This window comes from Dunckerocampus dactyliophorus, chromosome 9 (genome assembly GCF_027744805.1).
Source record: "Dunckerocampus dactyliophorus isolate RoL2022-P2 chromosome 9, RoL_Ddac_1.1, whole genome shotgun sequence".
NCBI lineage: Eukaryota > Metazoa > Chordata > Actinopteri > Syngnathiformes > Syngnathidae > Dunckerocampus > Dunckerocampus dactyliophorus.
This window is the reverse complement of record NC_072827.1, coordinates 21,452,871-21,465,649: the sequence shown is the minus strand read 5'-3', so window position 1 is coordinate 21,465,649 and position 12,779 is coordinate 21,452,871. Positions and strand designations below refer to the sequence as shown.

At 43.8% G+C, this 12,779-nt stretch overlaps 1 protein-coding gene across 1 annotated transcript; it reads right to left on the bottom strand.

Moving 5' to 3' along the window:
* Positions 1-2,778: 2,778 nt before the first annotated feature.
* Positions 2,779-4,921, bottom strand: si:ch211-184m13.4 (uncharacterized protein LOC798560 homolog). Its single transcript, XM_054787777.1, has 3 exons — positions 4,585-4,921; positions 3,757-4,268; positions 2,779-3,088 (listed from the first exon to the last, which is right to left on the bottom strand). Exons 1-3 carry the CDS (start codon positions 4,919-4,921, stop codon positions 2,906-2,908), a joined length of 1,032 nt encoding a protein of 343 aa, XP_054643752.1. The 3' UTR covers positions 2,779-2,905.
* Between the last annotated feature and the right edge of the window lie 7,858 nt (positions 4,922-12,779).

Here is a 12,779-nt window from a genome sequence, read left to right as displayed (position 1 = left end):
CACCTTCCTGTTACCAAAATGTCAGCTGTTTTACTTTATTTTAGAATTCTTATACAATGGCTAACCTCTGTGTACATGTGTATGACAGTTAAGACTTCAAAACATTACCTGTACAGTCAAAAGAAGATTGTATTGTTGCGACAATTTCACCATGGAAGGAGTTATTTTCTATGGAAAGTATTGTTATTTTCTTAAGGTCTGAAGTTGATGGAGCGCTTGGAGGTGTATCTACTGCTGGTCAGGGAGTGTATTTGGGTGTTGTTCTTAATAACGGTCCAACAGAAATCAAGATAACGCAACATGGTACCACTTCGGGAAATGGGCGAGATTGTTTTGCTAGCGCCAATGAATGCAGCCGTCATATTCTCTCTGCTAATGAACCACAGCCGCCGTTTGTTCAAAACAAGTCCGGCGGTGAGGCAGAGGAAGCGTTCCAACTTCCTCATGGCCGTAGACGTGGTTGTGACTCACTGGGGGCCTCCGACAGTCGTGCCTCTCGCTGACAGGTCCACACAAGGCCCGCTGTGCCTATTTGGCTGCTATTTTTAGACAACAATGGTCGCTCAATGCCCGAGGAAAAGTAAACTGTTCTCACACCACTCCTTTCTTTAAAATGCGCTTTGCACTTTGAGTGTTCAACAAGTTATGTGGCGTGAGTGCTGATATCGTGACAAATGGCATGGGATTCTCATCAATGCACTGCACATCCTTTACATAATGACGGAAGTTGTGCGGGAGACATCCTCTGTTGAAATGTCCACCGGTGCATCGTTGTACCTTTCAACCGATGCTCTATCAAGTAAATTGGGTTCTCTCGTGTCATTCCATCGTTTGTCTTTTGTCGCAGTTATTGTTGTTAACAATGTATGACTCTGTTGTTGAAGATAGCTAGCGTGACACCAGGCTGCCTGGTTCAACGTGCGGTCGAGATAAGACTGCAATAGTTGCACAGGAAGCGAATGCGGTCTGCTCCTTGTTTCTACACCAAAAATACTTTTAGAGGGTATCAAAACTGTCAGTTGGATTTCATATTAAATGAACTAAGAGGAATGAAACAATGATTGTCAGAATGTTAAGTAACTATCGTTATTGTTATTGTTAACTATTATTTAATAACAAGCATGACTGGATTGTGTAGTTCCGCTTTCCTCTCTCTCTCTTTGAGGCGGTGTTGGAGGAACAGTGTCACCTTCTGGCTAGGGAGAGGTGCTGCAGCATTGGTGATTTAAACGTTTATCTGTTCATACACTGGCAGCAGACAGCAGCTTGCATTTACCACAAGGAGGCACAGGAGGGCAGCAAAATACTAAAGTGCAGTCAGTGATTTTTTGTCTTTGCATTAAGATACACTGCAGATCAAAAACTGTTTGAATCTCTGTGGGCAGCAAAACTGATATGTGAATGAAGACTTTGATAAGTTGTATGACCCTGTTGAATATATTAGCAAACATGTACTCATATGAGACACGTTCTTAAGTGTTTATGGCTCTAAAAACTGCTGTTGTCCACTTCCTGCACAGGCCATGCTAATGCTAATGCCAATGCCAATGCTGTGGCAACACTTGCGCATTTAAAGCAAGCTAATGAACACAAGCGTCAGTTAAAGAGGGCGTAACTACTTTACTGCTACTTACTGCGCTGCGTGTTATTTCACAACGAAAATGTGAAATAAAAAGGAGGGAATTGTGAATTGGTTTAGCCTTGACTGCTAGTTGGGACGGTGGGAGATGATGACAAAGGTGCCGTTAATTTGTGGAAAGGAAATCTTCAAGATGAATCACTTTTAATGCACAAAATAATCATCAAACTTACTTATTTGTTCATAGTTGGACACAGCGCAATGAACAACTTATCTCCCTCCTGCTCCGCTCTCCTTGCGGCGTGAGGCGTTCAGGCGCACTCGGGAATGTGAGTTTAAGGCGCTAATTGTTTCATTTGTATTCAAGTACCCCCGTTATAATTGGTGTACCCCACTTTGGGAACCTAGGGCTTAGTACATGTGTGGTGTTTATATGTAAGAGTGTTACTCTGTCCGCTGTTTGAGTGTTTTGTTATTTAAGAAATTTCACATTGCTCCTGAATTTTGTCAGGAGCACCTGTGCTCCTAGTGAAAAAGGTTAGTGAAAAAGCGTAAAGCCCAGAAGGCGACCGCGTTCAAAAGTGCCTTTGCCATCAAGAGATCATGACAGTGTGAATAACGGACAGAAAATGACATTGAATCCACATTTTTGCCAAGATGTCGACTCATAAAAGCGCTGGTCTAACACGTTTGATCAGGTGATGGACAGCTAATTTCACTTTAATGCTTGTTTTCAATAAATTGCTTACTCAAAATATATTTGTCTCACCCCCATTTTTTTCTTTTTGCATTGTGAAGCTCTACTTGGAACCTCCTTAAGATTCAACAGTGCAACATATAAACTATTGCAATTTTTCTACTGGTCATAACATTTTGATCAGGAGTGTATAAACTATGCAGCACTTTCTCGTGTGCTTTTTTATGTCAACACGTGATCCAGTGATGAAATTTGAGGACATTCTATACTCTGATACGCTGATATACTTTAAACATGCCACAACAGCTGCGGCAACACACACACACACACACATCACAGCAAGTAGGGAAGAGGCCTGTGCAAGGGGTGCAGGAACAGTGCATGAGGAAGTGGTGATGGCATTCACCTCGAACATCCCACGCAACGCATTATACTTAGAATTGTTCCAAATTTTTCAGCTAAAACCCAAACATGAACACCAATCACGAATCATACCCAAATACACAAACTATCTACTTTAATGTGGAGGCAACAAAAGCCATAGGCTGTAGAAATGAAAGACTGTAATGTTGAAGAAATGGGACAAAACTACAACAGAAGTGAAATGAAATGTCCCAAGTTGTGGTGTCTTAGCTGTTGCTGCTGCTGTTCTCAGCTGTCGTTTTGGATGAAGCGGTACTGGAGGTGGCAGTAGTGGAAGTGCACAAGCGCTCCCGAAACAGGCTCATCACTCGCTGCTTGTATGTCTTAATGGCGAAGAAGTAGATGACTGGGTCCAGGCAGCAGTTGAAATTCATGAGGGAGACTGTAATCTGCAATGGGATCATTGTATTATTGTTTTTGTCAGTGTTGGTTTTGCACAAGTGGCAAGCAGGGCAGTGCCCCATCAAGCATATTACGAGCGTAACTTAACATAAATCTATTGTAATGTCATTAGAAAGAGCAAATACAATGCCTGAATGGCGTGCTGTGGTCAGAACAAAGCCAAAGAGATGCTGAATATCATACATGTAAAAACCTTATACAGTATTATTTACGTGGTAACAGTGACATTGCTGAAAACTGAAAAAGCCCATCCCCAGTGTAGTGCTATCAATCTTTATTTTTCTTCTTCCTGAGTTCAGCAGGGTATAGCACAGGACAGCATATCATGCACCGGAAAAGCTTATTAACGTGACAGCAACATCAGTCTTGGAGATCAATAAAGTATCTATCTATCTGTCTATTCGCACGTCCAATAAGCAATGTGACGTAAGGCAAGCCAGTTTTATGTGACACTAGTAGTGCAATGCTGCTATTGGTCCTCATATTTTTGCACATTTTGGGTCCTAAAAGACCTAGCAGCAGGTGTGACATGTACAGGAAAAATAAACTGCATTCTGTTGATTTACATAGCTGCACTTGCTAACTAGCCTAAACGGTATTTTTAGTCATAAATTCCACTGCAAGATGCTGGAAGTGTCTTCCAACCGTACAGTACCTGTGAAGAGACCTTGAAGGCCCTCAGTTCCTCACAGGTGACCTCATGGTGCATCTTCCTGCACATGAACTGCATCACATTGAGGTGGTAAGGGCTGAAGCACACGACAAAGGTCAGGAGGATGAGAAGGATGATAGCGTTGGCTCTGTGGTTCTTCCTCGACAAGCCCGCGGAGTTGCGCCCGGCCGCCAGTCGCAGCTTCAAATGGATCCTAGCGTAGGAGCCCAGGATGGCAACCAGGGGGATGCAGAAGGAGACAACACAGGCCAGAAGTAGGAAGTGTGGCATCCAGCGGGAGCCGTCCACATTGAAGTACTCCATGCAGGTCCGCCTCCCGTGCTGCTGCTGCAGCATGCTGCGGAAGAGCAGAGGAGCTACCTGCGCAGACACTAGAGCCCAAACCAAACAGCAGACCCAGCGGACCACGTTGATCTGCCGCAGACAGCGCAGCCGATGAGGGTGCACAACGGCCAGGTAGCGGTCCAGACTGATGCAGGTCATGAAGCCAATACCTACAGTACATGACAAAACGTCTTAATTGCAGTAATACTTTTAAGCAGTAAATTGAAACAAATCACAGAGTCAACTAACTCAAACAAATCAGCAAACTAACCAAACAAAAGAGGATGCAAAAAAAAAGCCATCCAAGTTACTCACTGTAACATACCAACCAACTCAAATAAACCAGTTGACTCAAGCAAACGACCTAGCCAACTAACTTAAACAATCTAGCCCACTGACTTAAACAAACTAACCATTTAACTCGAACAAACAAACCAACTTAAAAGGAACAAACAAAAGTCTAACTGACTGAGGTGTGTCTTTTACCTGCATAGGTGTTCGCGAAGAATAGAAGCGTACTCATTCTGCACAGTAGGTCTCCAAAGGGCCAGTCGAAGTGCAGGATGTAGTAAACAATCCTGCCTGGCAGTGTCAGTGTGAAGAGGCTGTCCGACAAGGCCAGGTTGAGCAGGTAGACGGCGGTGGAATTGAACTTTTGTTGCTTCTTGCAGATCACCAAGAGGACCAAAGTGTTGCCACACACGCTGATGATTAATACCAGCGAGTAGAAGCTGGGGAAGAGGACCACTGCGGCTTGTTGGTAGACAAACACGTCACAGCTGCTCCCGTTGGGAGAGTCCAGGGTGGTGTTGTCAGTAGCCATCACACCTGAAGGATCACTAGTATGTGTGAAGCACTACACCAACAGTAAAAGATGAACTACTGGTTGTGCTGCTTTGTGCGTTTCCCCTAACTGCATATGGAGTGGTAATACTTGGAAGTACATGTGTGACGCTCTCACATCCCACCTCTTTTTTCACATTAGAAACTTTTTGATGCACCGTGCAGTGCAAAAACGCTCACGACATTGCATTGCTATCATACCTAAGACACAATCAGCAAGCTATTGTATCACCGTACAACTAACCACAAATGCAATGTGAAGCTTTTTAGTAGATGTGGCGTGTGTTTGTAAAAGGGTAACTTTGAGGTTTCAAGCCGGTTCCATCTTTTGAGGTTACCCACCTTGGCATTTGGAGATGGCAGATGGGACATAGAGCTTCTTTACAAGTAATGTTATACTAGCGTACATCAACACTATCCGGTGGTTTGTGGTATTTATGAGGGAAGCATGCACACAAGAACTCAACAAGATTGAAAAAAGATTCAAATGATGAACATTTATATTGTGAAAGACTATGTAACTTGAGCAAGCTAAATCAACTAACATGAACAAACACGCCCCCAGAATGAATACCATTGGTGAAAGCTGAAAGTGAGCCAGTTGCGAAAAGTTGGAATTTTCTGAGCGCCAAATTTAAGACTAGGATAGGATTTTGGAATGTCAGAACAATGTACGATACAGGCAAATTAGCACAAGTGGACAGCATCGATAGCATGAAACAGAGCAGCACTGGAACTGGACTGGGCATGTTTTGAGGAGAGATCAACAGTGACTATATCAACAGTGAAGTTGTTTTTTTATAATCCATTTTTTATAGTCCTCTGACAGTCACTGATAGCCCTTTGGTTAGTCCCGAGCCGGAAGAAATTTATCGGGGGTACCGGAGGTATATTATTATCTCAAGTTAGCATTTAATAAAGACAAGGATCAGAAATGACCTCCATATCAACCCTATAACTGTGCCATTAAATTGTTACCAGAAGCTCTTCTACCCAACGCGAGGCTTTTTAATACTTCAGGACCCGAACTACAGGCACTTAAAGAATATATTTCTTCTTCTTTGGCCTTGGGGCTTATCCGGGCATCTTCTTCTCCCTTAGGAGCCGGAATTTTCTTGGTGGAAAAAAAAGATAAAACCTTGCAACCTTGTATCGATTATTGGGGACTTAATGATATCACTGTTAAGAATCGCTATCTCCTTCCACTTATGGACTTAGCCTTTTCTTCATTGCACTCTGCTAAAGTGTTTACCAAACTCGACCTTAGAAATTCTTACCACCTCGTATCGAAGAGGGAGACGAGTGGAAGACCGCATTTAATACGCCACTTGGCCATTTCTAATAATTGTTATGCCATTTGGCCTTACTAATGCACCCGCCGTATTCCAAAGCCTCATTAATGATGTACTCAGAGACATGCTCAACCAAATTTGTTTTGTTTACTTGGATGACATCCTGATTTTTCTCATTTCCCTGCAGGAGCATGTTCAACATGTGCGGCGGGTGCTTCAGCGACTCCATGAGAACCGCCTTTACATTAAAGCCGAAAAGTGCGAGTTCCATTCAATATTTGTCTCGTTTCTGGGGTACATTGTGGAGAAGGGCAGACTTAGAGCTGATCCCGCTAAGGTACAGGCGGTGGTCGATTGGCCTTCCCCTACATCAAGAAAGCACTTGCAGAGGTTTCTTGGGTTCGCTAACTTCTATCGAAGATTTATTCGCAACTTCAGTTGCAAAGCCAAACCTCTGACAAGGCTTACATTTAGTAAAATACCTTTTGTTTGGACCCCAGAAGCCGAGGCGGCATTTGTTAAGCTCAAGACATTGTTTACTTCCGCTCCTGTTCTTATTCACCCTGATTCTTCTCTCTAATCTTGTGTTGAGATTGACGCTTCGGATACAGGAGTGGTAGCGGTCATGTCCCAGCGGCCCCCAGTCGACCAGGAACTCCACCCATGTGCGTTCTTCTCACGTCGCCTCACCACAGCGGAGCGCAATTATGATGTGGGTAATCGGGAGTTGCTGGCCATCGTCCTCGCGCTGCGGGATTGGAGACACTGGTTGGAGGGCGCGGCCCTGCCATTCCTTGTGGTAGCGGACCATAAAAACCTAGCATACATCAGATCTGCTCAACATATGAACTCCCGCCAGGCTCGGTCACTGTTCCTTACCAGATTTGACTTTTCCATCACCTGCAGACCCGGATCTAGGAATGTCAAGCCGGATGCACTCACCAGGGTGTTCGGCCCGGCTGAGGTGGAGAGAACACCAGACACTATCCTACCTTTAGCCAGAGTGTTGGGGGCGCTCCAGTGGGAGGTAGAGAAGAGGGTGTCAGCAGCAACAAAAGACGTGCAAGTGCTGGAGGAGTGCTCGGAGGGCAAGCTGTTCATGCCACAGGAAATCAGATCCGAGGTACTCCACAAGTCTCACAAGTCTAAGGTGGCCTGCCACCCGAGAATTCGGCGTACTCACTTTATGGTGGCACAAAGATTCTGCTGGCCCTCAGGAGCCTAGGATGCCAAGGAGTTTGTCGGGGCCTGCTCTGTCTGTGCCAAGAGCAAGCCATCTCACCGATCACCTGCCGGACTACTTCAGCCTCTACCCATCTCTGCTCGCCCCTGGTCATTTATTGCCTTGGACTTCGTCTCCGGACTCCCAGCTGCTTGTGGTAAAACATACTCAATGTGGTCAACCTATTCTCCAAGATGGCCCACTTCATTGCCATGTCCAAGCTACCTTCCGCTTTTGAGACTGCCCAGCTGCTTGTCAAGCACATTTTCCGCATCCATGGTATCCCACTATTTGGTCGACTGGGAGCAATACGGATCTGAAGAACGATCATGGATCTCCCGCTCCTGTATTCTGGACCTGTCACTCATCAGCGACTTCCACTCTCTCCATCCAGATAAGCCAGGTAGGCTGCCAGGGGCCGCCTTATAAGAGGGGGGGGATACTGTCATGATCTGTTGTGCTGCTCTGCTGCCGCCTGTCTGTGTTTGGTTGCAGTGCACTGCCGGCAGGCTTGGGAGGAGCCACCTGAGCACACCTACAACCAACTTCCCAGCCACTTTGTAAGCAGCACACGCTTGTCTAATCATTGCCAGATCGTTACTTGCTACTCGCCTGGTCCATGTTCATGTCTGCTTCGTGTAGTTTTCGGCTCGTGCTACTTTCTGGTCACCCCGTGTTTTGTGACTATTGTTCCCTGCTTGGCTATTCCAGCAGCGTGATTTTCTGCTGTACTTTTTGCTATCTACGTCCTGCTAGTTGTTGCAGTGATTTTTCGTTCTTGTTCTGCCAGCCTGGTAGTACTGCTGTGCATTTTTGTGTTCCATTTTTCCCTGCTCGTCCGTGTAATCAGCGCCTCTAGTTTTTGTATGCTTTTTTTCCTGTGGCTTGCCCTGAGTTTCTGTTGTACATTTACCTTTTTGTGTTTTACTCCCTGTGAGTCACTTTTTGTTAAACTTTTGTTACACTGACTTGTCTCTCCTCTGCTTATTGGGATCCAGCACAATGGCTGAGGCCAATCTTGACAACTACAAAAGTGGAAATATAAGTGACTTTTTCCTTGAGCGCTAAGTAGTTCCTGTAGTAGTAAACCTGTTAAGAAAGAAACATAACCTCCCTGGGCTAGGTAACGTGTGTCCTACAGCTTGACTGAGTAAACAGAGAGCAGAAATAGTAAGTGTGATGTAGTATCACCTGCATAGCTGTAATTCAAATAGATGGCCTCCGGATCGGCAAAAGGTCACACACATTGTCAGCAGTCAAGTGTGGTTACAGCACTGCTCGCTTAGGTCACGGTGTAGAGCATGGTGTCATGGACACGGTCACCTGCAGGTTAGGAGCCCGCTGTGCTTCACATACGCGCTACAGACTCCATTCATTTAATAAATCTGAGTTATAATATAAATAGATGTGTATATACAAAGCTAACAGTACAGTGATATATCATCACATGGAGCAGCTAGTGGAGTATGTGCATCTCTATCTGGGCTGATGAGTGCATGACATGAAAAGTCTCAGGAAATTGAAAGTGACGACCCAGCGTGGAACAAGTATAAGTCACATCTCACAAACGTGACCTTTTTCTGCTTGCCAAGTCAGGGGTGGGCTTCCACCATGGAAGGTGGCTGAGGTCAGGAGGGGTGAAACAAAGTGGTTTGAAGAGAATGATACAATGGTCAATGGTGCAACTGTGTTCCTAGAAAGAGAACACCCCCGGAGGGCATATCGCTTTAACGGCACCCTCATGGTGGAGGACGACCAGTGTGGTGTGTGGCTGAACCAAACTGGGATTGACTTGTGGAGGCCACAACATTGTAAGGTGCCAGCGTGGGTCTACACATGATGTTTGAAATCGCGTGTGAAGCAACCAGCAATGTCACTTGAATGCAGAGGGACTTTGCCATAATAGTGAAGTTTGCTACCGACAAGCATGACGTAAAAATTAACGTGAAACTCTGTGGAGGTCTGTGGCTTGTTGAACTTTATATTATATTTATCACATAGTGCTCTCCTCTCTTTTGCACGTTGTGTTGTCCATTTTAATAAATAAACTCCATACCCCATAAAAAAGGTCAAATAAAATAAAAGGTACGTAACACCAACAGCACCTGCAGAGCAGACACGGCACCTGTAAAGCTGAAGTTTACTTTTATTTTCCCACGTGGGACTGAATAGAATGATAAGAAAATATGATTATTCTGGAAATGTGAGTACAAATGACAAAGGTCTCCTCCTGAATACCAGATATAAAATCCATTACAGTACATAATACTAGAAATAAGAATTCTAGTTTTGTCATAAAAAACAAAAAATATATATGTTAAAATATTTTTAAAAATCCTAAATATTTTTAAATATTATTCTAAAAATGCGTTTGTTCCCCCTCTGCACACGCTTAATCTAAATAATTAGGCCTTGCGATAGCCTCTGCAATACTGTGTTATACGGAAAAATGTGCATAACTTTCCCTAATTAATCAATTAATATAAGAGGTAGATCTGATCCTTTGTTAAATTTTTCGGTAGGTTTAAGTGTAGGTTTCATTTGTGGACGATGTGGTGCTGTTACTGTAGGAAAAGTGACATTTCCTGCAATAAAATATGGCACCACCAGAGGGGGTACAAACCCCAGAAATCATAGCTAGACATCAGCGTGTCAAGATGACTTTATTTTTACCTTAAGATCTTTTTATTACCTTTGCAGCATTAAAATTTAGAATATTTTTTGCTGCTTAGGCTTTTTTTGTGTAGTAATTACACAAATTGAGTATGTGCGTGTGTGTGTCTGTGTGTGTGTGTTCAAAACAGACTGCTGGACATACATACTGCAGGGCACATTGTTGGGAGGGGGGGCCTCATGTGGCTCGTGTCTGGTCTCATCATCACCACAGCAGCAGCGCCCCCTCCTCCACCCCCACACACATCCCCCTAATCCTCTTCCACTCCCACATCTGCACTATTACGCTCACAGGTAGACACTACGTTCACACTTAGTGTGTCAGCACAGTGGCTGTCCATTTTTGTGTTGTTTTTTCCAATCGAGACGGCTCCATCTTCGTAACATTTCACAGTTTGTATTTTGCACGTGTACCTAATTCAATGTCCTGAGAGTATTTCTACTTCTGTTTTGAGACCCAAACAGACCTGTTTTGCACCTGTGACGTTAAAATCATGTGAGACTCATTTCAACCCACTTGCCAGTTCATGGCTAAATGAGAGGTCAGAGGTCAGCTACAGTGCAGAACCTCATTGGTTTTGGAGGGATTAAGTCGGCAACAACCTGAAACGGTACATCAAACCAGTCACATCTCATTGGGTCTAACTTGGGGTGCAGTATTTTTACATTAAAATTGTTAGGTCGCTGCGTGTGTCCCCCTTTTGCCTTTTACACAGAACAACTGTGTGCACTTTACTGAGTGACAATACTGTAACCGAACGATCAGATGTACAGCAATATTAGCACCAAAGTGTCATATAAAATTCATATTGGACAGCGATACATGCTTACGTTCAAATCTCCGTTGGACATCTCTGTGTGGAGTTTGAATTCCAATTATTCTATTGATTGATTTTAAGTCTTAGCTACTTTGCGGGCCTGCGGGCAACAACATTGGTCTCCATACAGTCGATGCCAGCGAACGTTCGGGACCACCGGCAAATGGTTAAAAACCGCACATTTATTTATTTTATTTAACGAGGAAAATCCCATTGAGATTAAGAACCTCTTTTTGAAAGGAGTCCTGTTCAAGAGGGACAAACTTACATTGCACACAATACATCAAACTCAGATAACGCCACATTCACAATGCAACATAATTAAAAACAAGTACAAGTTATTGAGCTAACCTCTTGAATTTTCAATTTGGATTTAAAGGCATTCAAAGAAAGTCAGTCCTCCAGTAATTGATAAGCCCATAAAAATGCCTATTTTTGACACACAAATTGCTCTTCTCACTCCAAACCCCATCAACAATTACAAAAAAAGTTACTGTTAGATTTAGCTCCAAAACCCTCAGCCGTTAGCTAACAAGCACAATGATAAATGTACAATCCAGGTTTAAGTGCGAAATATGCCTCACGGGGATCCACCCATCCATCTTCTATGCCGCTTGTCCTCACGAGGTGGGTGAGAGGCGGGGTACACCCTGGACTGGTCTCCAGCCAATGGCGGGGCACATATAGACAAACAAGCATTCACACTCACATTCATCACTTCTTAAACATAACATTTTAAATTGTAAAAAGTATAGGCACTCACCACTAATAACTGATAATGATGATCGATAGAACAGATAGAACCAGAGTCACAGTTTAGCATTTAGCCTGGTCGTCAGGCTAAACATATGTTGTGTGGCCCCCTCTACCGCCCTCTGGGGTGGCTAGTGGTGGTAGGCAGCTCCCCTGCCCTGCAGGGTGTTGGGTCGTAGGGGTTCGTACCGAAACCTGGTATCGTAATGGCACCGGTGCTGCTGTAAACTGTTCCTCATTATCCACCAATGCAACTCCTGCATGTAGAATTAACTAGCAAACATTGCCAGAATTGTGTATCAATAACCAGTTTCTGTGTGGAGTGTGTGCACTCAAATTACTGTAAAATCAGGCAATTGTTTTGGACATTCCCGGTGTTCTGCATTGCTGCTGGTTTTGCTGCGCTTAATGTGATTCATTTGATGTGGATTTTATTTCCTCTTGTTGAATTTATTACTAAGTTGTCATTTTAAGTACATTATTGAACTATTTACATTTCTATCTGTTCAACTTGCATGTCACAAAATTCCATAAAAACAAAAAGGCATTGTTTTTGGACTAGAATTTGTATGTTTTCCGAAAAAGTACTGTTTCCTGCAGTGTTTAAGCACCGCAACCGTTTCAAATGTACCAATTTAATACTTGTACAGTATTTAATACAGTATGTAAACGATACCCCTCCCACTGGGTCTTCCCGGCTAGCTGCCAGAGAAGGTGTTTCTCCGTGCCGCGTATACATAATCCACACTGCTTTCCTGTTGCAATTCCAGCAATGACGACACAGAAGGTGCCCCTCCTTGCACTGACGTCATGTCGTTACGTCAGTTCAGCATACATGTTACACCTACTGTATATACAGTATATGTATGTACTGTATATGAATGCTATATATAGATTTTAGACTCTTTAAATGCTTTAACAACTTCTGTTCTCCCCATACTGGATGCACCTTTGAGATAAAAGTCCTACAATACATGTTGGGCCAAACTGCTGACAACTGAGCTTGAACAAATGCTGAGCTGCGCCAACTTTTTTGGGTCATCTGAAGGCGACGCGCATATTTTGGATGTCATCAGGGCT